The sequence below is a fragment of the Nesoenas mayeri genome (assembly GCF_963082525.1).
Source record: "Nesoenas mayeri genome assembly, chromosome: 1".
NCBI classification, from domain to species: Eukaryota; Metazoa; Chordata; class Aves; order Columbiformes; family Columbidae; genus Nesoenas; species Nesoenas mayeri.
Genome location: NC_137541.1, coordinates 67,216,639 through 67,243,969, shown reverse-complemented (window position 1 = coordinate 67,243,969; position 27,331 = coordinate 67,216,639). Strand labels below are relative to the sequence as shown.

At 36.7% G+C, this 27,331-nt stretch overlaps 1 protein-coding gene across 1 annotated transcript in view; it reads right to left on the bottom strand.

Moving 5' to 3' along the window:
- Positions 1-1,383: 1,383 nt before the first annotated feature.
- The window catches only part of FGD4 (FYVE, RhoGEF and PH domain containing 4), a gene marked incomplete at its 5' end in the record, with an annotated part of 113,367 nt that continues 87,419 nt past the window's right edge, over positions 1,384-27,331 (bottom strand). The window contains 13 exons of the mRNA XM_080342480.1: positions 1,384-1,843; positions 2,023-2,163; positions 3,789-3,929; positions 6,493-6,618; positions 7,024-7,119; positions 7,291-7,321; positions 10,161-10,333; positions 11,760-11,906; positions 12,377-12,435; positions 13,059-13,197; positions 14,332-14,488; positions 18,902-19,047; positions 21,095-21,184. Coding sequence (XP_080198606.1) covers positions 1,586-1,843; positions 2,023-2,163; positions 3,789-3,929; positions 6,493-6,618; positions 7,024-7,119; positions 7,291-7,321; positions 10,161-10,333; positions 11,760-11,906; positions 12,377-12,435; positions 13,059-13,197; positions 14,332-14,488; positions 18,902-19,047; positions 21,095-21,184 — 1,704 coding nt within the window. The 3' untranslated portion in view covers positions 1,384-1,585. The remainder of the gene's footprint in view (positions 1,844-2,022; positions 2,164-3,788; positions 3,930-6,492; positions 6,619-7,023; positions 7,120-7,290; positions 7,322-10,160; positions 10,334-11,759; positions 11,907-12,376; positions 12,436-13,058; positions 13,198-14,331; positions 14,489-18,901; positions 19,048-21,094; positions 21,185-27,331) is intronic.

Sequence of the window (27,331 nt, the reverse complement as noted above, 5' to 3'; positions counted from 1 at the left end):
AAAACTGGACTTGAACCTGAGCTCTTCAGCTTGATGTGATTTAAAATACAGATTGCAGTTATATTGAGAAGTAAGACTCCTGAATGTTCTTATAATAAGTTGATTGCACAAGCTACATATTTTCCTTCCTTTGAGGGGTCAGGAAAGGAAAGATGGCAGTGATTTTAACTGTCTACTTGATAGTCGATCGCTACCTCTGAATTTATCATATTTCATCCAAGAATGTTACAATAAAAAATTTAGGGAGGTCATTTGCCATTTTTTATAAAAAGCCTAATAGCAATAGAAGTTTATAATTGACTTAATACTGTAAAGCTAACAAATCTTCACTCCCACAGCAGAATGTAAATAATGTCGGTTAATGCAACTTGAGATTTGCAGGCTCAGACCTCATACTAGATTCGTATAAAGCAGGCTCCACTTTATAACAATAATCCTTGAAGACTGTTGTAATAAATAAGTATTACAGTATCTAATCTTCTGCAAAAATTAAAAGTTTTAAGTTCAAAATGTTGTTTTGTTCCAATAACCATAATAGCAAAAATACAGGTTCCCAAAAGGTTACTAGAATCTGCTGCTTTTCCAGACCACATACTGCATTTTAGTAATGAACTACTGTGCTCTTTAAAGAGAATGGTGATGGGATACCTAAGAAAGGCAACTAGTCTTTTAAGCACAACTGGAACATATTTGTCCATTGCATGCCACTTACATTACTTCTATGTTTTTAATGCATAAAAATATCAAGATTATTAAATGTCTGCTATTAAAACAAATCACTGAACAGTATTTGTTAATTTAGGACTGTGTTTAATTTCAAATAGAAAACATGCTTTTTAAATAAATTATTCACTAATAGGAACCCAGTATCACGAAATCAAAGCAAAAATCAAGTATTGTACATTTTTAATACTGTACATATATTATATATTGTTTTCTCATATTTTAGGTATTCATCTAGATTGAAAAATCATTAGATTGTTTCCTTGATAAATTGAAACTTTAAAAGCCAATATACCTGTGAAAGCAATTTGCACTAATTAAAAAGAGACAAGTGAATACAACATATGTACAGATCTGTGGAATTCCATCTATAAACTACATACATTAAACCAAACTGTCCCTGGATATTTAACTATGGATCTATTTTGGCAATGTGGAGGTATATCTTTTATCCTGTTGCAAGTCCTAACATGTAAGTAGGAAGCTTCAATATTCGCATTCTTAATGAAAGTAGCAAATGTTAACCAAAGAGCAACTGGATTTTCGAAAAAATTTGCATCACAACGAACAAACAGTACAGTAAAGTTAGTACGTATTTTAATAGCATTCACATTTTTTAAAAAGTCTCTGAAATGGACCTGTACATCACTTATTGACAGAACATAAATATAAGAAAAAGATCCCTAAAAAGACCAGAATTTTTCCCAAACATAAAGTGCTAAGATGTGTACGGTAGTAAGAAGTTTCTTTTTTTTTTTTTTCTTTTTTTTTTCTTCCTTGATTCAGCAAAGAAAGGTTAACACAAAGGTCAACCACAAATTCAACTGAAATCTCTTAAAAATACCATGTGTGTTCTTGAGCTTCAGCATTCAGATATTTTAGAAGATTCAGGTTGCTCTTCTAAATTCACTTGCAGTTCATTTTGACATTCTGGCGTCTCACCTTTGACAGCTAAATGGATAACTTTTAGCCATTTCTGTTTTAGTTCCTCATTGTCCGCAGCAAAACTGTGCACAGACTTAGACTGGGTCAGTTTGAAGCTGTGCGGGAGGTCAGCACTTCTTGGAGTGTCATCTACTGTGTAGCCCAGAAGTGGAATTGTAGCCAAAGCTTTCACATCCTAAGAAGGAGAAGTTCTTGATTAAGAACAGCCAGCTAATCTGCCCACTAACTCTTGTTTACTATATGGGTTGGCAAAAACACTTGGGTCCTTCTTCCATTCCCAAGCTATTTGACTTCACTTCCTCAGATGTCAGGGACAATAATTACTAAAATCTTTTCCATTTTCTCTGTACATACCTGTGGAGCACCATACATGTAGAGCACAAGAGCTTCTTGTTTAGGTATAACACACCACGCTTTCTGCCAGGGCTTTGATTTTTCCATGTACTGAAGAAAGCTACATATGACACTATTTCCAGAGACTTCTGCAGATTCAATCTAGGAGACAGTATAAAGAATAAAAAGGAAAATAAACTTTATTTAAAAGACACTCAAAACACATAGAAAAGCTGAAATACATCACCATTCATATATAATCTTAGATAATGTTTGAAAAATAGCTTGAGCAAATACCCAAATAAGTTAAGGACTGGATTTATGGAGAATATTTCTATAATGCATACATATAATCACAACATATACTCCATCATCACATATGTAATCAATTCCTTCTTTCATCACTAATTTTGGATTATACACTTCTAGATCACTCTCAATCTCATTTCACCACCACAGCTAGCCATTCTCTGTATCTTAGTATCAACAACAATATCTTATTTATAAGATAACATCATGTTAGCATGCAAGTGCTACTAACTGGCCAATATGATAACGACTTTATTTTGGCAGTCAAAATATTATTACAGGATCAGATGCAAACACATTTCTAAGAATAACAGAATGTAAGCACTAATCCTAGAGAAAAAATAGGTGAATTGCTCAAAATCTGACGACAGAGTGACATGCTACATGGGATAAATAGTGATCTTGAGAAGAACAGAAAGAATACAAAATGATTGTGTGTTAATATTTACTTGCATCCATTTTTTTTCCTGCCCCGGTGGTGATGCTGTCTGGATGCTGCAACATGGTACCAACTATTCTGCTGTCATGAGATTCAGCATATAGACAGATATTTCCAAGAGATGCTATAGCTCCTTCATCTACCTTAAAAAAGCCATCATGCCAAGAAACAACAGTCTCTTGACTGTAAGGTAAGCTAGTGGAGTCCTATGCTCCTTACTCTTTCTCATTTAAGAGACTGTAGTCAACTGTATTCAAGGCAACATGGATTATGAACTGTATATGGAATTACAATCTGCATCTCATTTTTGCATTCTTTTTCTGTTGGTCTTCAGCTCAAGGGTCACCCCCTTCTCTGCTACATCCCAAGATAAATATGTCTTGACAAAGTTAGGATGATATTTCTCTAATGTATGTCGGGCATTTTAAAAGAGCCTATAAAGGGGGATTTAAGAAACGTGATGGTTAATTGCAATTGTAAGATGCCTATTTCTCCCCTTAATCCTTAGAGAAACATAGGTCTTTGTTGTCTGACTGAGACCGTGACTTTTTAGATGCCAAAGGCTGAGAGCAACTTTAAGTCATAAAGGTCTGTTGTATACACTGATCAAAACAGTAACTACACAGATTCTGAACAGCAAAATTCTCCCCCATTCCCCCTCTCCTCTGTCCCCAGTTTTTCAGTTTGGGTTCATGTTTTCAAGAATCATTGTAGTAGCAGTGGGTTTTGTTATATGATAGCTTAAGTGCAGAAGAAGAAAACTGAAGATTTGTAAGGAAAGTTAATGTTTTATCACATGAGCTGATACAACCAGAAAGAAGAAAACAAGCTAACTTTCATAATTTCCTCTTTAAAAAAAAGTTGTCAAAAACATAGTAGTATTGTAAGAGATGAATGGTGAAAACAAAAAAATCTATTGGATAGGATGAATTTAGTCTGTACTATTTCTCGAACAGAAAGCAATCCTGCAAGAATGCTACTGTTTTTCACCTACTGAAATAGTTTGCAACTCTGCGCATAGTGTTTTTAAATTACATACCTCTAAGATGCCTTTCTTCTTCTTTTCTTCACTGTCTGTACAACCGATTATAACATGATAGCAGTCCTTACAGACTTTGTTCAATTTATTACCATCGTATTCGAGATGTGCCTTATAATCGGAACATTTCCAGCAAACCACCTTACAAACAAACAAAAAAAAAAGAAAATATGTGAAATTTAAGGATTTACAAAACTTTACAGAAACAGAATTTAATTTAACATTAATATTATTATAACTAATTAGTATTATTTGTTTAATTATGCAAAAACAAGATAGTTAATTGCTTTGTGGTGATTGTTATGGCAACAGTAACTTAATTGAAATGAACAGTTTTTCCAAATTTGTGCCACTGCTTCTTAACTAGAAGTGCTTTTTACTATTTACCTGGTGGCGACTTTGTATAAAATCACATTAGGCTTTCACTTATATCTGTAGGTTAAAGAATAGAACCAGAACCATGCCACAGGAAGAAAAACCTTCAGTTTCTTTAGATGCCACTCTGAAAAGGTACACTTAGCATTTGGTTTTCTACATAACCTCAGAAATGTAGAACTGAGATGCACTTTTAATGATTAAAAAATTAATAAAATTAGAAATGGTTACTTTTTTAACCTAAGAAATATTAAATTTACAATTTCGGAATCTGCTGATGAGTACACAGCATAAACCACTGTCACACTGGCTTTTGTCTTTTCACAAAACATATACAGAAAACTGAAATGCAAGAAGATCTGAGAGAAGTTCTTTCATTACAAATATTTTTCCACAGAAATGTTCTTTCAGGGGAAAGAGAGAGCCTGCACAAAAAGCATGAGTGCTGTTATTTCAAGAAAGAAAGGTAGACAAATGGATGTGAACCACTCAAACACCTGATCAAATTTTTATTGTGGACCAGGGCTCTGCAGTATTAATCTAGATCACTACCTTCAACTAGTATCTCTTGAGAATACTAGTTAAATATTTCCAATTAGTTCTTGCTAGAAAGACACTATCACTGATCCAAATTAAGTCCCATGAAAATATGTTTAAAATCAAAGTGGAAGGAGATGTGAACTATAATAAAGGGAAGTACTTAGGACTCTGAACAAAAGGGAGAAAAAAAGGAAGCGTATGATCTTTAGATTAATGAAGGAGTTTTAAGACAGAATGGTCTAGAAAAAAAAGAATAAAAACCAGATAACAACTGTATAATGAATAATTCAGAGCTTCTGAAAACATCTCTAGTGTCTTGCAAAGCACAAAACCAGCATTATGAATGCAGTAAGTCTTCACGCCACGTGAAAACATTAGAAAGAAATCATGCAAGATAACCTGCAAGACAAATATTAAACCTGGGCTTGCACTACCATCTGCTGGAGAAAAGCATAGCTGCTGGATAGCAACTAAAGCACTCTGAAGTCATTTCACTACAGGATGTTTCAAAAAGATGGATCCAGTTTCAAAGCAGTATATTTCACAATGGCAACATGTTACAATTACACAAAAATTTACAAACAAATAATTTGAAACATTATGTCCCACCCTTTCAAGTGGTAAGTGTTTCATTCATGGATAGTTCATGGTTGCAGAGATATCCAGTGATTTTAAATTTTCAAATTGGGTCCATCTTTTTGATACATCCTGTATTTCATGGTTGCTTTAAAGTGGCATATGTTACCATAGCATCATACATGGAAAGCAGCAGTAATACTTTCTCCCCATCCCAACCTTCAGTCTTTCCCTGATGCTTTGTGCATGTTACATGCTGAACCCAGCTGAGAACAGCCCCAAGGTAACCCAAAGAAAAACTGCAGGGCTTCACATGTTTCTCTGGACAAGGAGAGAGGTGATTGCAGAACGGTAAGCAGAGGCAGCCAGTGCTACCAGCGATAACACTGGCTTATGCCAGCTTAATATGGTCTTAGAATCATAGAATAGAATGAATCATAGAATTATTTTTGTTGGTAGAGACCCTCAAGGTCATTAACCTAACACTGGCACTAAACCATGTCCCTAAGAACCTCATCTGTATGTCTTATAAACATTCCCATGGATGGTGACTCCACCACTTCCCTGAGCAGCCTGTTCCAGTGCCTGACAACACTTTCCTTGAAGATATTTTTCATAATATCCAATCTAAACCTCCCCCGGCACAACTTGAAGCTGTTCCCTCTTGTCCTATTGCTTGTTGCCTGGAGAAGAGACCAACACCCTCCATGCTACAACCTCCTTTCAGGTAGTTGCAGACAGCGATAAGGTCTCCCCTCAGCCTCCTTTTCTCCAGGCTAAACAGCCCCAGTTCCCTTAGCTGCTCCTCATCAGATTTGTGCTCCAGACCCCTCACCAGCTTTGTTGCCCTTCTCTGAACTCTCTGCAGCACCGCAATGTCTTTTCTTGTAGTGAGGGGAAACTCTTGTAGTGAGTCTTGAAACTGTTGAGATCAGTGGAGGCCACTCAGAAATAAGTGTATTGTATATCCAGGGGCTTGGGACATTTTACACAAACACACATCTTCTACCGCTCCAAATTACTTCCACATTTCCCATGTCAACTGAAGCAGACAGAGGAACCTTTGTGGTAGGCTATACACAGCTTCTCCTTTCAGCCACAAGCACAGCAACAAACTCTACAGCATAACAAGCAGCCTGCAGAACTGAAGCAGATGCTCAGACCCAATCCCAAGCCTGCTCCCCAGCTACAGCAGCTGAGGTTCTGCACTTACATGTCCACACGCTCGGCAGTGGTGCCGTCTCCTTGTCAGTGCATTAAAGGGCTCCTTGCATTTCATGCACATGGTTACTTCGTTGTCTCGTATCCACCTCGGTGCCCTCTTCCCAAGCTCAGCGTTCTGCCAGAGGGCAGGGAAAGGATGGAAAGAAAAAAAAAAGCCAGTATAAAAAGTTGCGCAGCACTTTAAATAGAGAAAATAGTTATTCTCTTCCTCTGCAAAGGAAATGGCAAAATGCAGCTCAAAATGCGTTTTGAAATCTATACAAGAAATAACAAAGAACCCAGTCAAAAAATCATTGTGCATCACTGAAAGGGTACTCTGTTATACACGTCAAGAAAAAATCAGGCTTTTTTATAAGATTTGGCATTATAAAGAAAAACAATTACCAGCAAGACGATTGCTTTGTAATTCCTCTACTATAAGAATGGTGAACTTGAAAACAAAGTTTCTGCCAAGCTTCTTCCAGTTATTGAAGAAAAACATGGATACTAGGAGGGTTACAAAGGAATAGCAGCAACTTACAGAAACCTCAACAGGCATGTCTTCATATTCTTTAGCAATAGCGTTTCTGAAAGTTTCATTCCTCTGCTGAAAAGCTTCTATGGTATTCTGAAGCGCCTAAGGAAACAGTGGAGAAATTCCACAAAGATGTTACATTTCTAACGGACTCTGCATTCTGACCAATTATTGATTAGCTGAGGGAAGCTACAGACAGGGAATATGAATATTACTTCTTTGATTGCTTCAGTGGAAAAGTGTTTATAAAGGAAAGAATATAGATGAATTTACCTTTATCCATTCTTCCTTATCTTGTTCAGAACTAAAAGAAATATTTGACACATTAGTCCAAAACTATTTCATGAAACATTATCTTGCTATCAAGAACTTACTTCAGAAGTTTGGCTTTTGCAAGAATTCTCAGAAATTTAAACAACACTAATTGTTAACAGTCCAACTTAAAAAAACCCAAACAAAACAAACAAAAAAACCCACCCAAACAAACAAAACCCCCCACAAAAACAAAACAGAAAACAAAAGCTTGACTTCAGGCTTCACAAGTTTGCAACCACTAGTCAGTGAATTCAAGTTGAAAGATAAATGTAAATGCATTTAAAAGTGGTAATAGTATTTGCATTGTTAGACTTTTTTTGTTTCTTCCTTTGAGAACAGGATAGGGAGGAAAAGAGGACAACACAAAATTTAGGTACAGGTGTGGTTTTTCTTCTCTTATTTCATGCACTACTAAGTTCACATATAACACACGTTTCTCCTGCATGTATCTTAAGTCTTCCTCCCATCCCAACAGAAGTAATTTCTTTAATCCTTTTTGTTGTTGTTGTTTCTGCTGTTTAAACTTGTCTACAGTGTCAACAAGAGTATCCAATTAAACACAAGGCAAAACTTGTTTTAATATTATAAACCAAAAAATGGAAATTTCCCTTTTATGCATTAGAGCAGATATAGATGACTGAACAGTAAGTACAGATGAATACAGAGACAAGACGAGAGGAAGCATATTCAACTCTGGACTTGTATAACAGCCTTGTCTTTAAAATATACCAGCAAGACTTTGACATTTCAATATTTGGAAAAGCATCTTATATCACAAGTAACAGCACTATTAGAAACTAGTGGCTCATACTAGTAATGAAAACAATTTGTCTGCAAATTTTTAGTCGGAAAAATGAGAATTAACACCACAGTATATCTAGCTCTTCAAAAGTGCCCTCCTCCTTGCACAATACAGGAGAAAATCTTCTGTAACCATGCAGTATCAGCCATGCAATTCTTTTTTTTTTTCATGGATTGCTCTGAGGATGTGAAAGAGAGCTTTTACAGCTTCTCAATAAAAATGACTCCTCACATGTTGTTCTGCAGTATCAGTACAACTTTTAAGCAAGCAGAATCCTAAACAAATGCTTCCCCTTCCCACTTACCATCTGCATATGAGGCAGAACAAGCCTGTCTAAAAAGCCAAAATAATTCTCTACCTGCTTACATTAAAAAACAAAAGCTGAGCTATTAAATTTTGTACCAGATCAGCAGTCTCTCAAATAAATAATCTATCATCTGTTGAAAAGGTACTCAAATAGTATTCTGAAAAATAAATAGAAGCCTACTACTAAAGAAAAACCCAAGGATAAACTAAACATTACAACACTGTTAATACAAGTTCATTAATTAAGGACACCAAGGTATAAGGTACATACAATACTCATACGTTAATCAAGATTACTCTAATATAATTGAATAAGATCTCATTTGGTACTTATTCCTTCATAATTTTGTACAGACTTACTGCATTCTAAAAATGTTCACAAACCAAAACAAAACATGAAAACAAGTTCTTCTCACACCTAAAATAAACTAATGCAATAAACTTTCAATTACCAGTAATACATAAAAGCTACCAAAATAAACTTACTTTGTTGTATCATTTTTCTTCCAGGTAAACATACTTCATAAACAGTACAACAAGATGCCATCTTTCGCTATTGAAATGGGTATATGGCATAACAAATTGCCAGATACTTAGCAAGACATCATACAGCAATTTACTGTAGATGTGACTGATAACCAAAAACATACCCCAGAAGTCTTGCAGAACTTAGTGGAAAGCTTTTTTTCTGTCATTTTGAAAGTATTCAAATTCAGTGATAGCGTAGGTAAATTTCTATATGCTCTTACCTTTCTATATTCACTGCAGTTACTCTCCTTAAATATTACAAGGTGGGTTTTTCCCTATAAAGGAAAGTAGCTTGCAAGACAATTTGCTAGCAAGCTTTGGTTTGTTCCCAAATAGATGGTGTCAATGCAGAACTCTATCCACCATGGACATCCTCCTGCCTATTTAATCGTTACCTCTCTGCAATAAAATCCTGACCACAAAGAATAGGATCTATAAGCAGGTCCAAAAGGAGAGGTTGGAGCACCCTACTTTATTTGAAGTGGGGCAGCCTAGACAGTGAAGGTTTATTCTTGGCAATGCAAAAACCAGCAATGGTAAGGCAACCCAGCAAAAGAGGGATACAAGGGCTAATAAAAGCAGAAAAGTCCCAGTCAGAGGAGTGCAATTGGAGGAAAAGTACCCAAGAACTAAAAGGAGAATTCATCTTCCAGGGTGAGGTTGATACCTGGGACTGAAGGAAAACAAGTAGACTGGAAAAAGACATGAGGTACAGGGGAAAGCAGGTACCCATCTACCAGTGCAGAAAACTATGTTCTGTGGGTGTGGAGGGTTTTGTTGTGTGGACGTGCCCTGAGGTGAAACAGAGCCATTTGTACCAAGGTGGCTCAGGTACCAGAGGCAGCAGTACTGCCCAGATATTAACACACTCAGTGTTCCAAAGTGCTTAAATTGGACAGATTGCCTTTGCATCACTTAGGTATACTGCTTTCGATTTTCTAGCCAGCTCATTCACAGCTGTCTTGGGTATTTCTGCAAAGCAAGGCAATGCATTATACATTGTAGATGTGTCTTCTACTCCAAGAGATCCTTGGACTGACAATTTATGATTTTTGGCAGCCTAGGCTATTTTCAAAGTATGACATTGAGGTGAAGCCCACTGTATCTTTCTCCAAATCTACTAGTCTGCTCTTTTGTGTGTATATTTAATCCTCAAAAAAAAAAAAAAATCAGATAAAAAGACTTTGCTTACCTGGCCTGCAACTCCAGTGTTCGCTCTTTTCCAGACACTTGAAAAGTGTGTGGATATTCTTCATTATGAGTTTCTATAATCTTCATGCCATCTATGCCAAGTCTGTTTCGAACTGAGAACTTTGATCCTACCAGGCTGAATTTGGGGACGCAGTAGAGTAACATATTGTTAAACTGAGAAAATAAACACATGGCTTTGCGTTAACAAAACCACAGATACAGAGATCTGAGACAAAATCACAAAGCTGGACCCAGTGGGTAAAAAAGCAGGTTCTTTCCTGATCAGCTGATATATGAGAAGATCACAGCTCTCATGGAAGACAACTCATTTTTTTGTTTAGAAATAAGATTAAAGGATAGTTTCAATGGACATAAGAATAATTGCTCTGTATATGCAGCAGTCTTCATAGCATTTATCAACTATACTCAGACTGGATATTTTATACCACTGTAAACCTTTCATTAGAAAAGCCTGTTCTTGTGCTCCAAATCTGCAAAACCTACTCCGAACTGCAGAATAAGAACTCTTTTTTCAGTGTATACATTTATATTTACCCTGTACCAAAAACATTTGGTTTTGTAGAAGTTATAACTAAAGTTATTTGAAGACATTATTTATCTTTTCTCCAAGATAAAAGAACATTTATGTCTTACAGTTTTTATTTACTGAAACCCTAAATATCACAGAGGGGGAAAAAAAAATACACGAGCATGACAAAGATATATTCCTTCATTAAAGATTAGGACTTTCAACAATGTTTAAATGTTTAAAGGCCCAGCCTAGAAGCACAACTATTATATCAGATCTATAGTGTTTAATTTTCCTCACATTTTTCTCAAAATTAATTATTAAAAAAGAGAAACTCACTTAAGTTAAATCCTGTTTCATAGAAACCCTATCTAACCTATTGCCTAGTCTATATCACAAAACCAGCATATTTGAACTCATCACCTCTCATGAAACACACATCATTTTAATCAGCTGTCTAGCCCCATTTGAGGTCCTACTATTCAACAGTTTCTCCTTTTGCGTGAAGCACAGATAAGCAGGAGTTGTGCCTCAACCACCTGTTACCGGTCTTTATTAACCAAAGACATGCAATGCCAGAGGCCCATGAGCAAAAATGTATTATCAGTTTTTAATGCATGGGAAGCAATAAACCAAAAACCTCTTCCGAGGGGGTTGTAAGGAAGCAGGGCTGTAGTTTGTTAGTTCTAAGACAGGACATGGGCAACTGACAGGAGGATGACGAGCCATGATAACAAGCTCCCACAGGAACACGAGACTTACTGGGAGCCCAACACACACTATCAGTCAGGTCTAAAATCCTAAGCCTTTGCATTTCAGTTTCATGAGAACGTTGAAGTTCTCATGCTCTAGGATCCGCATTTGTAATCAGCAGCCACTTACTCGAAACTGAGTTGCTGTATATTACTTCCATTTATTTAAAAAAATATATTCTGTTCTAAATGGTGCTTTCCTATGCTCTAATATCACTAGTGGAGAGGCACTGACATCAACTGGAAGACGATTTGCCTCTCTCTTTGGTAGTTCAAGTCTAGAAAGGTACACAGCTACTTCTGTAAACACTGTACTTACTAGGAAAAGATACCGTTCTTGAGCAGATGTATTGCGAGCAGCAAGTTTAAGGATCTGTCCTTCTTTTATCAGTTCATTTGAAGGGTTCACGATGTCTTCCTCTTCTCCCAGCATCTCATAGATCTCTAACAATTTCTTTAGATTCTCCTTCACAGTGCAAATATAGTTATAAGACTTAACAATCAAAAGCACAGTTCTTTAAGCATGTTTAAGTGAAGCAATGGGTGGTTCTATAATTCTAGAGAATGTTAGCTTTGAAAAACATGTATATACCTGGTATGTATGGTCAGACACACATAACTAACTTAGTTGATACAGTAACAAGTACTTCTAGAAATGTAATTTAAAAAATGCAGTTATACACATAGCCTGCATTATTTCTTGTCTAAAATACCTCCCATACTTAATGAAGCACTTATCATGCCAGCCCAAGATGGTAGAGAAACAGTAACTATGCTTCACAAACATAATCCTTCCACTGACAGAAACAGATGAAACAGGAGTCCAGCATAGTGCCATCTGTTTTTTAGGGAAGATTTGCAATTCACACTCCTAGCTTCACCAAATACTCAAACATAATATATTAAAAGATAAACAGGAAAACAAGGATCATTTACCATTTTTCTTATCGCACTATTAGAGTGACTTGCTGCAGTAGATATAATTTCCAGGGATTCTAGACAGAGGAAAAATAAAAAAGTAAAAACAAAAAGCTGCATTTTTATAAATTTCTATATTACATAGAAAAAAAATGAAATATTTAAAAAATATTTCTGGCAAGTAATTTTGAACAATCCACAAAAGTATCTTGAACTGTTCTTGTGTAAATATAGAAAGGAACAAGATTAAAAATAGGTGGTTGTTCTTCCCTGAAGGAGCTTAAAAATACAATATTGAGTCTAACTCTACTTTTTTACAAATAAGAGACATATATTCCAAATGTGCTTAAAGCAAACTAAAATGCTGATGAGAGAGAGAAAACAGAGAGACAGAGAAAAGAGAGAAAAGCCACCACAAGGCCTGAACACCCACAAAGCAAACAAATAAAAATCTGTGCACTGTTCTGAAACTAAAGAAAAACTAAAACAGAAGGAGAATACTAGAGACTTTATATTTTTCTAACTTCATCGACTATTCAAACAGGTTTTGTTTTTCAAAGAATCTTACAATTCCACTGAAGAAATTCTATCATTTTCAGGGGGACTTTGCTTCTTCACTTTATTTTTCCTGAAAATATCTTTATAGTATCCTCTTACAACTATCTTATTTCAGCTATTTCAATGACTAGAAGATATTTACTTTCAGCATCTTTCCGGTCTAGAGAATCCTGAGGCAATTTCCTTAAGTAGTCCTTTAGAAGCATCTCATAGCGTGGAATGCGTTGTACTGGTTCTAGCATGTGATGTTGCAATGTCAAATTTCCACACACTTTTTCCTTCTAAAAAATTGTAAACATATTTCAATGTAGCAGGCAAAAATGTTATTAGGATATAGCAAAATAAAGGTTATGACTGATGAAACATAACTAATGTATTTTGAAGTATGTATGACAGACTTAAAGAAAATAGAACTACTTTAGCAAACCAAATACTTAGAAATTCTTTCATAAAAATAATTGTAAAACTTTGCTAAGTATCCAGTAGTAAGTATTCAATTCATACATAAAAGTCCTACCCCAAAAAATCTCCCAAACTCCAGTGTATTTTAAATTTGGTTTGTAATAACTCAGACAAGAAAATTGGTACAGAATGAGAACAGTTTGTGAACTTGTGTTAGAGAAAGTCACTCAAATGGGCTGCAAAGGCATATTTTACCTATCTGAGGAGGGCTCACTTTCCTTGAGTTTCATTTAAAATGTAAACCCCCTCAGCAGTGTTTTAAGATGCATATTCATTTCCATAATCTTGGATGTAATTGCAAGATTACATTAAAATACACATAGTTTTCTTCCCTGGCTTAGAAGCACAAGACCCTGTAGAGCAGTAAAATTTAAGTAGAAAGACCTTATCTTATTTCCAGCTGCTCAGCCTGCTGTAGGAAGACACATACCTGCCAATTCACAGAGAAACCTACAGGGAGCACTCAAGGTTATAAAATGCACTTTTGAAGAGACTGATGCATTGCTTAAATATTAACTTCTCTTTACCTTTTGTGGCTCAGCATTTAGGATTACGTGCTTACTTCCAAAGCGTAGTGCTGTGTTTAACATCACTGGTGTGAACCAACATGATACTTAATGGATTCAGTGCAAGGAACTATAGGTGCACTGAGAGGTCACTTTGTCCTAAAATAGTATTTGCTTTTAGTATCTACAACAAAATGTATTATTTTGGTCTTCTTATGTTATAACCTTTATACTTTGGTCATCTATTCTGCAATGGAAAGTCTGGATTTGTGTGGGTATTTGTGCACATAAGGAAAAGAAACAATATGATGTGGGCAAAAACCAAGAACCCTTAATTTTAAGGTATTTGTTATTTAATTTTCTCTTTAATCCTTTTCTCACTCACAAGCCTATAAATGTTTATATACTCTTGTATTACTTGGAGGTCTACATTACTCTCCTCATTACCTGAATATCTTGAATAATGAATTTGAATTGAGGTGACCGTTCAGTCCACGTTTTCACCAATTCCATTGCGTTATCAAAATTTTTCACGTACTCTCCATACATCTTGAGGAAAGGAGCCAACTTTTGCAGAATATCTCCAATTCTGGGGGTGGTAGTCCTGCAAAGGAAGAGGGTGGAATCTCAGAGCAAACAGGAAAGAATAAAAGTCACACAAGGTTATAAAATGGATTCAAGTGTTTAATGGAGAGTCCTTCTGTTTGGGACCGCCTCATATAGAGTTCTAACGTAACCATTAAAACTGACCAGAATTAACATAGAGTGTTTGTATCCTCTCGGATAATGTATAAGCATTATAGGTCATGTAGACAGTAAAGAAAGAAAAGCTATCTATAATGAAAAACCGGCAAGGTTTTGTTTACAAAACATGGCCTAATTTATTTTATTTGCACGTCCTTAAAACTACATTATCTTCTTTTGATATTTTACCCTCTTAATATCTAACCTCCGACCTGCAGTTTTGTTTGAGGACTAAATCCATACTGTACAGCTTTCCTTCTGTGCCTCATACAAATAGATGTATTTACAATTTTAAAAAATCTAAGAAAACCTATGAAGTAGAGAGAATCCCTTGGATTCCAGTCTTTCATGAGAACTTCCCCAATTACTAACAGCATCTTCCAATAAAACAGAGTAGTAAAGAAACTGATGGAGAGGCAGAAAGAAGCTGAACTCTTGACGCACACAATGAAAAGGGAATGGTACACATGCATATCCAAGAACCACAACAGGAAACATGTTTCACATTTCATTTTCAAGGACAGACTCAGAAATTCAGTACCTCTGAATTTCTGAAAGTCTGAAATCAATGTTGTGGTAGTGGTTTAAAGCAAAATTCAGTACTTCTGGATTTCTGGAAGTCTGAAATTAATATTGTGGAAGTGATCTAAAGTGAAGCAATCTACTGCAATTACTTCAGCCATCTACTCCAGCACACCACTTTTCCAAAAGAAAAGCTGTGCAGAAGGTTATTTGAAGTTATTTGAATAGTGAATATTGCCAGGAGTGGCAAAGGCTGGTCAAGCTCCTTCTGGGGGGTGCAGAAGGTACTTATATAAAACCTGCCAGAGGTCTGAGCTACTGCTGGGCCTGGCAACCAAAGAAGGGGACAAGATAGGCTGGGAAGTTGGTGTCTGAAATCATCACAGCTCCCCACCCTTAATTAGCTTAACGTATTTGTTCAACCACTTTACATGCAAGCAGACACACTTCCAAAGGCAAGCTAGCAGTTTAAAAGAAAACCCCACTCCTTTGATTCACTGAATGCCATCTCCCTGGGTTGGAATTTTATTGCAATGCAGCAGCACAATTTTTAACTGAAAATAAACCAAAAATCATGCCAATTCCAGTAGAATCAAAATAAATGTGAATACATTTCTAAAGATCACCAGAAAAAAAAGGCATTAAGGTTTTCTGATAATTGTAACAGATAAGTAATTTTAAAATTTTGCAATTAAAAAACCTTAAAGCAGAAAAGACTGTGGCAATCCTTTTATCTAAAGAATCTGCCACCAAAAGAAGTATACTTAACTGTTTCACAACTATTACTAGATCAACATTAAAAGAAAACGTAAAAACTTTTATAAACCAAGAAACAAGTACAGTTTGCTATGCCTGCTCTTTGGATACCTATGGCTGCTCATTTACAGAGTGCTGTAATTTCACTGTCTCTGAAGATTCAAAAATTTCAAAACTACTTTTCATGTAAGGTCCTTATATGTCCAAAGACTCTGAGGCTGTAAAGACACAAATCCATCATCATTTCAGGTAAGGAAGACAAGGTCCACATTGTACAAAGAGCTCTGGAAGAACAGAAGGACAGGGAAATCTCAGAAAGCAGAACCTTCTGCAAACAGTATCCTCCCTTGATGGACTTCTAAACATAAATTAGTCCATCTCTTATACAAAAGCTATGCACTATGAGCCAAAATATTAAATTCTACTAAATGCCATCAGGTCCAGGACACTTACTGTTCTCCTGGATAGACAGGTCAGAAAGGGAGTCATTACTATGGACCCAAATCAGCATGGCATTATTGCCAAACAAAGACAGCATCATTACATGGGTCAGGAACTAGGACTTCTCATTGTAATGTACGTACAGAAACACTTGATATTTCTGTATCATTAGACCATGATGGCATTCACGTTTGCATTCCACAAACATTAAATAGCTGACTTAAACATGATTTATAACATCTCAGTTAAAATTGTCATGTCTGCAAGAAAACTAAGGAAAGGTCTGTAAAATCACAGCAAAAATGACTATAGAACAACAGTTTTCTCTTCCAATATACAAGCTAACAGACATCCAACAAAACTGAAAGTTGCAGTTTCAAAGCAAAACAAATAATGACGAGGTCAGCTCTAATTGCCATAGATTCTACAACTTTGTGTTGAAAGAATGAAATAATTTATTCACCAATGACACCCCTCAGAGGTTGTCAACACTATGCTTATATTCTTCCCCATGTATCTGCTATTGGTCACCCTCAGGTACAAAAGACACAGTTAGACAGGTATTTTGTTTAATGTGGGAACACTGCTCTGTTATGCTCTTTTCATGGGAAATATATTGCAACAAGGTTGTTTCCAGCATCTTCAAACCATATGTTGTAGAAGAGATTCAGCTCCAGCTGTTGCTCAGCTCATTCAAGTCAGACATTTTCATTTCTACTCAATATGCTTAGATTCACACTCTCCTTTTTCTAAGAAAGAAGAATCTGCTTCTGATCGTCTTGGCCAGTTGCAAGGCTATGTATTTTTACCTTAAGTTTTCAAAACAAACCACAACTCAGGGAAAGTGTCAGGAAGTTTTATCCAGCTCTTTTTCAATAGAAGGACATGAACCTACTAACAAAACGTAAGTATTTTCTATGTCCAATTAAGGGAACTGCTGAGGAAAAGAAACTCTCCATCTGGCAGAAGCTGCTGTGCCAGACAATTTCAGAGACTGGTGATGGAGACCGAAAACTATCCCAGATTTTTCTTTCAGGAATGGTCAGAAATTGTTCCCTTCAACTACAACCCTTCTAACTCCTCCAAAAAGCATAATGTTTTAAGGACATCTAAACAGGTGGTTGTCTCAGGTTTAGTGCAGAGGTCATTTCCAAACAATGCAGGAAAGATAACATCCTTATGCTGCAATTAGTTTTGCACTAAAAGTGAAAGCTCATCTGCAAAAACGCTTTCCAACTCTTGCAGCTATGTAATTATATACACATTAGTGTGCAAATCTGCTAGTCTTTAAGGTAGCATAACCCATCTTCTGTGCTCTGTAAAGTTTCTAGCACAAAGTTTGAAGAGCACATCACAAATTTCATTTCAAATATATACAGCACTGACATAGTGTAGTGTTAACTGCTTTTTAAACATCGTTGGACTAAGTCAAACTCCACCTCTTATCCAGGCATTCCTATTTCTTAACAGATTTTTTTCAGCTAATCAGAAGAAAAAGTTGGATTTACCCTACATAGTCATTCTGCAAGGAACACAAGTTAAGGTATAAGTTTTGCTTCATTCCATGATGCTTAGGTTTTATTTACTTTCTTGCATTATAGACTACACAGGGCTACCACATGTTTGTGCATATTAACTATTCTATTTTAAAGAAGCATCATTTTAAAGAGGAATTGTCTTGCAGAGTCAGGAGGATCTCTAAAGCACCACTCTGCAGTCTGAGAATTTTTCATACATGTCACAAGAATACACTATTTCTTATGTTTTTAGTGTGATTTTTTAGAATTAAGGTTTTATATGAAAGTGAACTGGAAATGATATCTGGACAAACATTAGAATTCCTCACAATAAACCCCAGATAACATGGAATACAGCAACCAAACAGGTGCTGAGGTGAAGCAAGTGAATGAAACAATTTTTTTAATTATTTTTTTAAATTAGATGTCCCCTTTTTCCAAATAAGACAGGGAAACAGCAACAGTTTGGGACTTCCTTTTTTTCCCCCACATTTACATGAGAGACCAATATTTTAATATCTCCAGAATAGTATACAGCAAGGCAGGAGAAAGATACTGCAATAGTACAGAACATCATCATTAAAGAGTATATTTACACCTCAGCTATCCTCCTTGCTTGCTCCAAATAGAGGTTCCTATCCTACCTTATTACAGAAAGCAATAATGTCAAAGGTTATTGCACTACAAGGGCAGCATAAAACACATACGTTATTTATCTCAATTTTGTATCATGTGCAATGAATTCATCAGGTAGCAGGATTTCAGTCCAAACCTCTAATTCAGTAAGGCATTTAATAATGAGTAATCTCACTGGCTTCAGTGAGGTACACGTCCCCTATTTTGAGCAAATGACGCAAGTCCTCTACTGAGTCAGATCCCGAAGAAGAGTGGAAGAGCAGATGTTCTCCTACCCACAGTACTTCCTGGGCCTGGAGCACTTAATTATGAAGGCACCCTCCCTACCTCAACTGTGTGACAGAGTTTATACAGACATGGTTTTAGGAGTATAATATATTAACCAGTGAATTGCCTCTTACCATTCTTGCATTCTTTTCTCAAGTTCTGGAAGTAAGAATTTACTGTGGAAAGCATTTATTGATGAAATGTTAGAAAAGATTTTGTTAATCACTTCAGCTGGAAATGAACCTCTGTTGGCTTCCTCAAGGAGTCTGGAATAGAATACCTGCAATACAGAAAAACAGCCCTAAACCTCTTAGTTCGTTATCTTTAACCAATGGAAGACCATGTGTCTAACTGAGACAAGATTAAGATTTAAATAATATAGACAGGTAATGACAAACTCATTTCCCTCACCAGAAGTTAGAAGTTTGTCCTCCCCTCACACCCTACATTTTCTTGTAAGTCAGGAAAGTGCTGCAGGTAGAGCAGGCAGAAGGAAAGCCAAACCAAAGTATTGCTATTTTGGATGGACACCAAGCATCCTGTCCATCTTAACAGCTAGATCATCTTAGCTTTCCCAGTCCTTCAGTCATTTTTTCCACTCTTGCTTTCTTTTCAATTAGCATGATGTCTGATCACCATTAGCCCAACCGTTTTCTTTGTATGCTGTATTCCTTTATCCTTTTGAAAATAAAGTAGCTAGCAGACTATAAGCAGTCCCAACATATCATTTAAAGCACAAAAGGATCCCAGTTCAGAGTGGGCTTTCTGTAGCCTCTTTAAAAACATATATTCCTTCCTCATCAGCGGGGTTTTACCTGACTAGATGCAGCTACTAAATGTGTGCAGTCGTTAATGTGCACATCACATAGAACAGTGCTTACAGCGAGCTGTGGCCCCCCTATCTCCCTCTCCCACACTTGAACAGGCTGCCTCTCCCTAGAAAGGGCTCCAGGAGTTTGGGAAAGAAGAGTCTGAAGACAGGAACTTGGGTAATCCCAAGTGAGACAGCAAAAGTGTCCTAAAAAAGGAAAAAAAAAAAGCCATACACTTTCACCTGTACGTTAAAATACGCTCACTTGCTGCATCCCTGAGAAGACAGTTAGTTAATTTTGACAAGTTACTTTGAAGACTATAAAAGCTACATAACTTTTTAACCAAGTTTGGAAACAATCCCTTCCTAGCCTTCTGCTTTCATCTCATTAGCAGCACTCCAGCAGCTGTGCCTGAAATTCATTTTTCAGAACTCTGTCCAGTTAATATTTAGGCATAGGAGTAATGCACTTACGATCACGTCAAGGAAAATAATTGTACATTACTCATCAAAAACGAACTATGAAGAAAACATTTTCCTTTTTTATTTTTAAACTTCTCTAAATCAAAGTGGTGTTTGGTTTTGTTTGTTTGTTTGGGGGGTTGCAATACTTAGTCTTTTAAAACACATCACACCCATCCCAATGGGAGCCAGCTAGGTAAATCTACTTTTATGAGGTTGATTACTTAGGTCTCCAAGCAGTCTGAACAATTATTATTGTGAGTTAAGGCTTTTTACTTTCCTCAACTCTGTGTACAAGACTTATGCATTAAGACCTGAGAAATTTAAACAGTGATATCTGAGAAAAACATCATGGAGTAAAGCAATCCATAGCTACAGGTATTCAGGCAAAATGGATTTAGGTGTTAACTGAGAAAGTAAGAAAGTCTTAAAAAGGAAAATACTCAAGAACTACACACATTCACATTTAAGAAATATCAGTTTGAGTCTACAGAGCAAAAGGATTAAAATATTTCCTCAAATAAGAGTAATTTTTGTTCATTTCAATAGGATTATTATAAACATATGGTGAGGAAAATAGGGCATATACAGCTTAGAATGGGCACCTTCCTAGGTTGTTTGCTACTAAAGCAAAATTCTGTCGAGGTGGCTCAAAGATTTAGTAATTTTCTAGTGGGCAGGAAATTTCAGTATTATAAAATTACACCCTTGTCTGCGTCACCAGAAGCCAAGAAACAAGTGAGCATAAAGTTATCCATCCTCTTTGTTAGAAAGGCTGCTAGAATGAGGTCTGCACTACTACTGCTTATGGTAACATTTACACACACAGAATCTATTGCATGGAGACCTACAAAATTCTGTCACTTTTAAAAATCTAGTTTTTGTAAAAGATAAACACAGGCAAAGTTATGTGGAAAGAGCAAATGACTGACTGGAAAAGTCGGCAAAGTGAGAGAAAACATACCGCCTCTTTAATGTAATTTATATACATGGTCATGCATAGTCATTCAAGTGAATTCAAGGCAAGAAAAAAATAAATTCAAGGAAAATGTACCCCATCGAGGAGGTCAAGTCGGCTAACGTAGGCTTTTTCTGTTTGCAGAAGTTCACTGGCAATTTTGTGACGTTTCTGTTCATCTGTCTCCTGGAGGAAAATAAGAAGAGCTCTTAGGATACTAGAGGAAACATAACTGAATTCTAAAAGAAATACCTTACTGTCCAAAAAGCACCTGAAATCCAAACCTTGCATTTAGTAATAGACACACCGTTTTGAAAAGCACAAACTTTCCAGCAGTTCAATCAACAAATACAAAAGTCAGAGGAGGATAAAAATCCAACTGCTTAGTAAAACTCAAAGCCTGAACCATTTAGTATTTCTCAGTTTGTATAGGGATGTTTGCCAAAGCACCAACTCCTTACTTAACAACATCCTGCTAATCAAGTACCACTGACCTTTCAGAGCTGGAAGAACTGATTTGCAGAATAAGAGGGAACAGATGGGATTAGTTGGTGTTCGCCCCCGCCCCCGTTTGAAAGCTACTTGAACTGCATGTTCTTTGCACAACAGAATTACTGAAAAATACTGTACAAAATGTTGTATATTCATCAGTACACTCTTTGCTGATTAATTGTTGACTGCAATTAGAGAACTTAAAAGATTTTCATACAAAAAAATATTATTTTTTATTAAAAGGTTAATTTTTGATTAAAACCTGCATTCCAATTTCAATATTAAACTAAATGCCAGAATACAAAATTATGAGTTGCTATGTGAAGTTACTTCAAAACAAACAATGAAAACACAGCTTCCTGAAATATTAAAACATTAGGGAAATGCCTCATGCTTCTAAGTGTCACATACAAAGTAAAACTTCCATTACAAGATTTTTTTCTTCCAGATTTAGTGCTAGTGCTGAGAAGTGTTCACATCTAACATCATCTGAGTCTTTCCTAAGTAAATGACAGCCTTGTCACAGTGCTTAGGGGAAACCGGTAATTTTCTAGACAAACCATAGAAAGTCTTTATAAAAAAAAAAAATAAAGTAGGAGAGCTTGAAAGAGTTATTTCTGATTTCAAATTGCACACTGCTTTCCACAAGAGTACGGTAAACATTTGCGAGTACATTTATAAAGATAGTCTAGAGAATACTGAATACTAAAGTACAGTCTTTTCATTTAAAGGACTTCAGTGGCTTTTTTCCCCTTTTCAGTACTCAACAAGTATTCCAAATTTGAACACATTTCAATTCTAATCTGCACTGTTAACAGTCGCACTGCTACACTGCAAGCCTCTTCTCTAAATACAGGCTTTCAATAGTGACTTCAAAGCTGTTCATTAAATCTGTTTAAATCAGCATAGCAACCACAGTAACCTACAGAACGGCATTTTAAGTGCTGTCAAGAGACATTGCAGGGAGCTGGAGGATTAGCTGTTACAGCTACAGCATGATGTTTAGTGCAGCCATTTACAAGGGATCTCTCATGCGAACTTGAGGCACAAAACCATGGAAGCTTCTGGCTCCTCAACGATTTTTTTTTCTCCCCAAAACCCCATTTGCTCCCTGAAGCACTGATATAGGACCAATTGGCACTTTTCAGAAGAGAACATGAACTAATTAAGAGAGGGAAAAATCACACATAACAGACTCAAAAATATCACACAAAATTCAGAAAAAGCATTTAATCCTCGCTCTTAAATCAGAGCAAATCTCTGTTACTCTCCCACCGCACTCTGACCCCAGCTTTCCCATCCTCTCAGTATCAATCTTGCACATCTTCCTAATTCTTGAACCTCAGACTCTATCACACTACCTGACTCAGGAATCTTCTGCGTGGGGAAAAATAGACACCACAGATGAGTTCTCTTTTAATCACAGTAGCCTGTTCTTACTTCAGCATAAGAACACCCACCTACAGGGTTAGACCAGTGCAAGAATAACACAAAACTGTATTGCTGCTTTTCTTTTAGGGAAGTCCTCAGTTTCCCACCTCACCATCTCAGTATTTGTCCACATGTGACATGAACTCCCAGCTGTATTTTCTCCTACTAGCTCCATCCTCCTCCCTATTCCTTTGCCCACACTTCAGTGCTCTGTCTCGTATCCCATCTAAAGAAAAGCACTTTTTTTCCATGAGGTGACTCCAGCTTCCTTCCTGGTGGGAACAACAGGTCACTGGGGCTATTTGTTAGTAGTGGATCCATCTCCCGTGGCACTTTTCTTGATGGAAGTGGCAGCCACTTGTCCTGAGCACGTGGGATGGACTGGGTCCAGACACACAGGTGGATGCACGGGTCGTGGCTTTGGATACCACATGGCGACATACACTTGGTGGAAAGACTCACCACTGAGCAGAGCCAGCGCTGCAGCTGGTGTAGATGTGTCCATATACATATATATATTTATTTATTACTTCCAGGGCATTCATTTGCAGCCAACCCACCTCTGTTGTGGCACACACCACACTGCACTGAAGCTCTGTGCCCAGCTGCCCACCCACCCAACCCTCCTGGAAGAAGGCATGCAGGGACCGGCCAAGCCAAGGGCTCCGGGCAGGCAGATCCCAAGAAAGGGCTCAGGTCCTGCAGACCCAAATGTGGCTAATTCCAAGTAGCAGGGAGCAAATCTCACAACATAATTTAGAAATAAATCCTGAATAATGTTCTGTGACAGTAAAAATGACACAGAGCTTTTTGTTATTAGAGCTGTTCAACAAAATAGCCTTGAAAAACCTCACAGAGATAATGGAAGAAAATTCTTAAAAAAAAAAAAACAAAACAGAAACAAAAACCCAAACTTCAAAAACCATGGAAAACTTGAAGATAGAACTCAGCTCCTGAGAGCTTCAATGCTTCCCCTAAAGAAATACTGTATCAAATCTGTAAAGAGCTACTGTATCAAATCTAATCATTAACAGTAAAAAGGAATTTTAATTCCCTTTTAAGTCACAAGTCAAGCTTTCTTTTCACAGGATATAACCATAAATGCACACATCTCTTTTCACAAGTAGAATAATAAAATAATAGAAATGAGAGGTGCGGACACATTCTTTTTTCAGGAAAAGTTTCATATTTCCCTTCTATGATTTCTTTATGCTTCTAGTAATTCAGTATTTATATTGGGTTCCTTACCATTAACAAAAAGCACTGAGACAAAAAATTACTACAAGGTATACCTGGATACGAACCCTATCGCTTCAAGCACAACTTTGATGATTTCAGGCAACTTTTCAAACTTCTGTGACAATCCATAGCACATGGCAACTCAACATATTAAAACAATCAGGAATGGTTAGTGTGATAAACAATGTTCACATTAGAGGTGCAGGATTTCCATGGATGATGAAACTACCAGAAGTGTGAGGTAACATTATGTTCCTGATGTCTGCTTCAAAGCAGAAAGCAGCCACATTAAAGATATTTAGGCAGCTTATTCAAGCACTTGAGCAATTCAAAAGAATAAATGTCTAGTCTTTTCCAAATAAAGGCAAAAATTGAATTAGACATAAGTATCTTTTCTGTGGCTGCAACTGAACTGAATTCTTGGTTCTACTTGTCTTGCACAAAGTAAGCTTTGAAAACCCCAAATTCAGAGAATTTTTAATTACATAAAGCTATAAGCATATAAAATTTGACAAGATGCCTAGCTATTCAAAATGTTATAACTTTTCATTTCTTTCCATGAAATAGTTCATATGCTAAACATGGGTATATAAACAAGAAACAACTTTATTGCTTAGCAAAGACAAGATATGAAGGTAACTTAGGTCAGTTGTTACCATCATCTCTAATGACCCAAAAAAGATTTTTTTTGTTGTTGTTGCATCATTTATTAACTGAGGTATTTAAAAATTAATAATCTCAATCAGACCATACTTTCTGTTCTACCCAAACATTTGCCAAAATGTTCATCAGTAAGGACTGCAAACTCCATCTCTATATAGGATGCTTACAGTAAATATTTCACCTGGGCTTAGTTATGTATTCTTCAGTACAAAGTAACACATCCTTAGAATCATTACATCATTATGGATGCTTAAGAAACTAAAAAAAGTAATCTTTACCTAAATTGTTCTTGAACTCTCAAGTCAAGATGATGTATGGAAAAAGCTGCTGAGAATATGAACTCTTTGCATCTGTGTTCATATTTCCTAAAATTGTTCTTCCATTGTCCTAAAATTACCCAAAAATTACACTAATTTAAATGACACTTAACATAAAACTAAATCAAAATACAGCCATAACTTATTACCCAAACCAAACAGGAGTCATCTTCCATCTAGAAAACTATACCTACCGACTTAATAGTGATGCTGTATATGATTCAACCCCATGTAGTGTAGCCCTTGCCCCAACACAGACAGGGTAAGATATGTAAAGTAAGAAAAAATACCATCCAATCTATGTTGTGTTTGTTTGTAATGCTGGGTTTAGTCTAAAGGAACAGAGTGGGGTTTTCTTTTCTAAAACCATTCATGCCATAGCTGCTTCATGATCCAAAGCTTTCTTCCGTAAGTATTTGCAATATAAGTGTAAATTTCCATGAGAATTTAAGATTCCTTTAATCTGTTGAGTCCTCGTGGTTTCTGAAATCAAGGAATGGAATAAATTTTGCAAGACCTGCAATTAAAATCCTAAATGCTACCATTGCTTTCTGGCATACTAACTCCATGCAACAGTCCATTGCAGGAATGATGGGTGAGTTTCTTGCACAGCAACCAAGAAAAGCAGTAAAGATCATGGTATCCCTAGAGAGGCAATTCTTCTCAGCAGAACTTCTACATTTATATTGGGTGCTGAAGATACACAGCTTTGTTCACAAAATACTGTTGCTAAAGTTGAGCATAAAACTATAGAACCAGGAAGAAGCTGGTAGAACCTCTCAAACATTGTAACAGATAACATTTATTGCCATGAAATTAACTTAGCAAGGAATCTTCACTATTTAAATCAAAACTCCTCCTTACATTCAGAAATGTATGATCTGGCCAGGAAGGCCAATAGCATCCTGGAGTGTATTAGAAGGGGAGTGGTTAGTAGGGCAAGAGAGGTTCTCCTTCCCCTCTATTCTGCCCTGGTGAGACCATATCAGGAATATTTTGTCCAGTTCTGGACCCCTCAGTTCCAGAAGGACAGAGAACTGCTAGAGAGAGTCCAGCGCAGGGCAACAAAGATGATGAAGGGAGTGGAGCATCTCCCATATGAAGAAAGGCTGAGGGACCTGGGGCTCTTTAGCTTGGAGGAGAGGAGACTGAGGGGTGACCTCATTAATGTTTACAGATATATAAAGGGTGTCACGAGGATGGAGCCAGGCCCTTCTCAGTCACAACCAATGATAGGACAAGGGGTAATGGGTACAAACTGGAACACAAAAGGTTCCACTTAAATTTGAGAAGAAACCTCTTCTCAGTGAGGGTGACAGAGCACTGGAACAGGCTGCCCAGGGAGGTTGTGGAGTCTCCTACTCTGGAGGCATTCAAGACCTGCCTGGATGCCTTTCTGTGTAACCTCATCGAGGTGTTCCTGCTCCGGCACTGGGATTGGACTAGATGATCTTTTGAGGTCCCTTCCAATCCCTAACATTCTGTGATTCTGTGATCTCCACCAGGTCTTGCATCTGAACACCAGATCACTCAACCTTGTCATTAAAAGGAGACATTAAGTAAGGACTTTAATAAAGATGCACAATTGACTCTTCTCCATCTGTGGCATGCATGCAGTCTATATCCTTATTTCCTACCAGTCTCACAACAAATACTGAAGCATTTGTCTTCTTGTCTTCAGCCGGCTCTGGCAGCAGATTTCTCACAAGATGTTATTCAGGAAGTTAATTGATTGGGATGTTCTCATACTGTTCAGCCTCCACATTTTAGACAAACCAAATTTTATGACAGAAGGTGCTTCTGCTGCAAGGCAGGAAACTTTTCACTTTAAATTGTCTTTTTTATTTGTGATATTTGTAGTTTCTGACGTTCAAACTAATACAGGAAACAAGGGAATAAAGTATACTCTGCTCTGGTCATCTGCTGAAAATGTTCCTTAACCTTGCAAAATTTAGTAAGTTTTGTCTAAACTTTTCCAGGACCTACACGCATCTGACTTTAGTCAGATCTACAGTGTTAAGGAACAAAAAAAATTAAATGGCAAGAGCAACTTTATTTCAAAATAAGCTTTCTTTTTTAAGTCTAAAAAGCAACTTTTTCTCTGGTTTTGCACCATTCCCCAGTTTAATTTACCCTTTCCAGCAGTGCACTTTGTTTATTTCTGCTGTACATGTATGCATTTACAATGCAA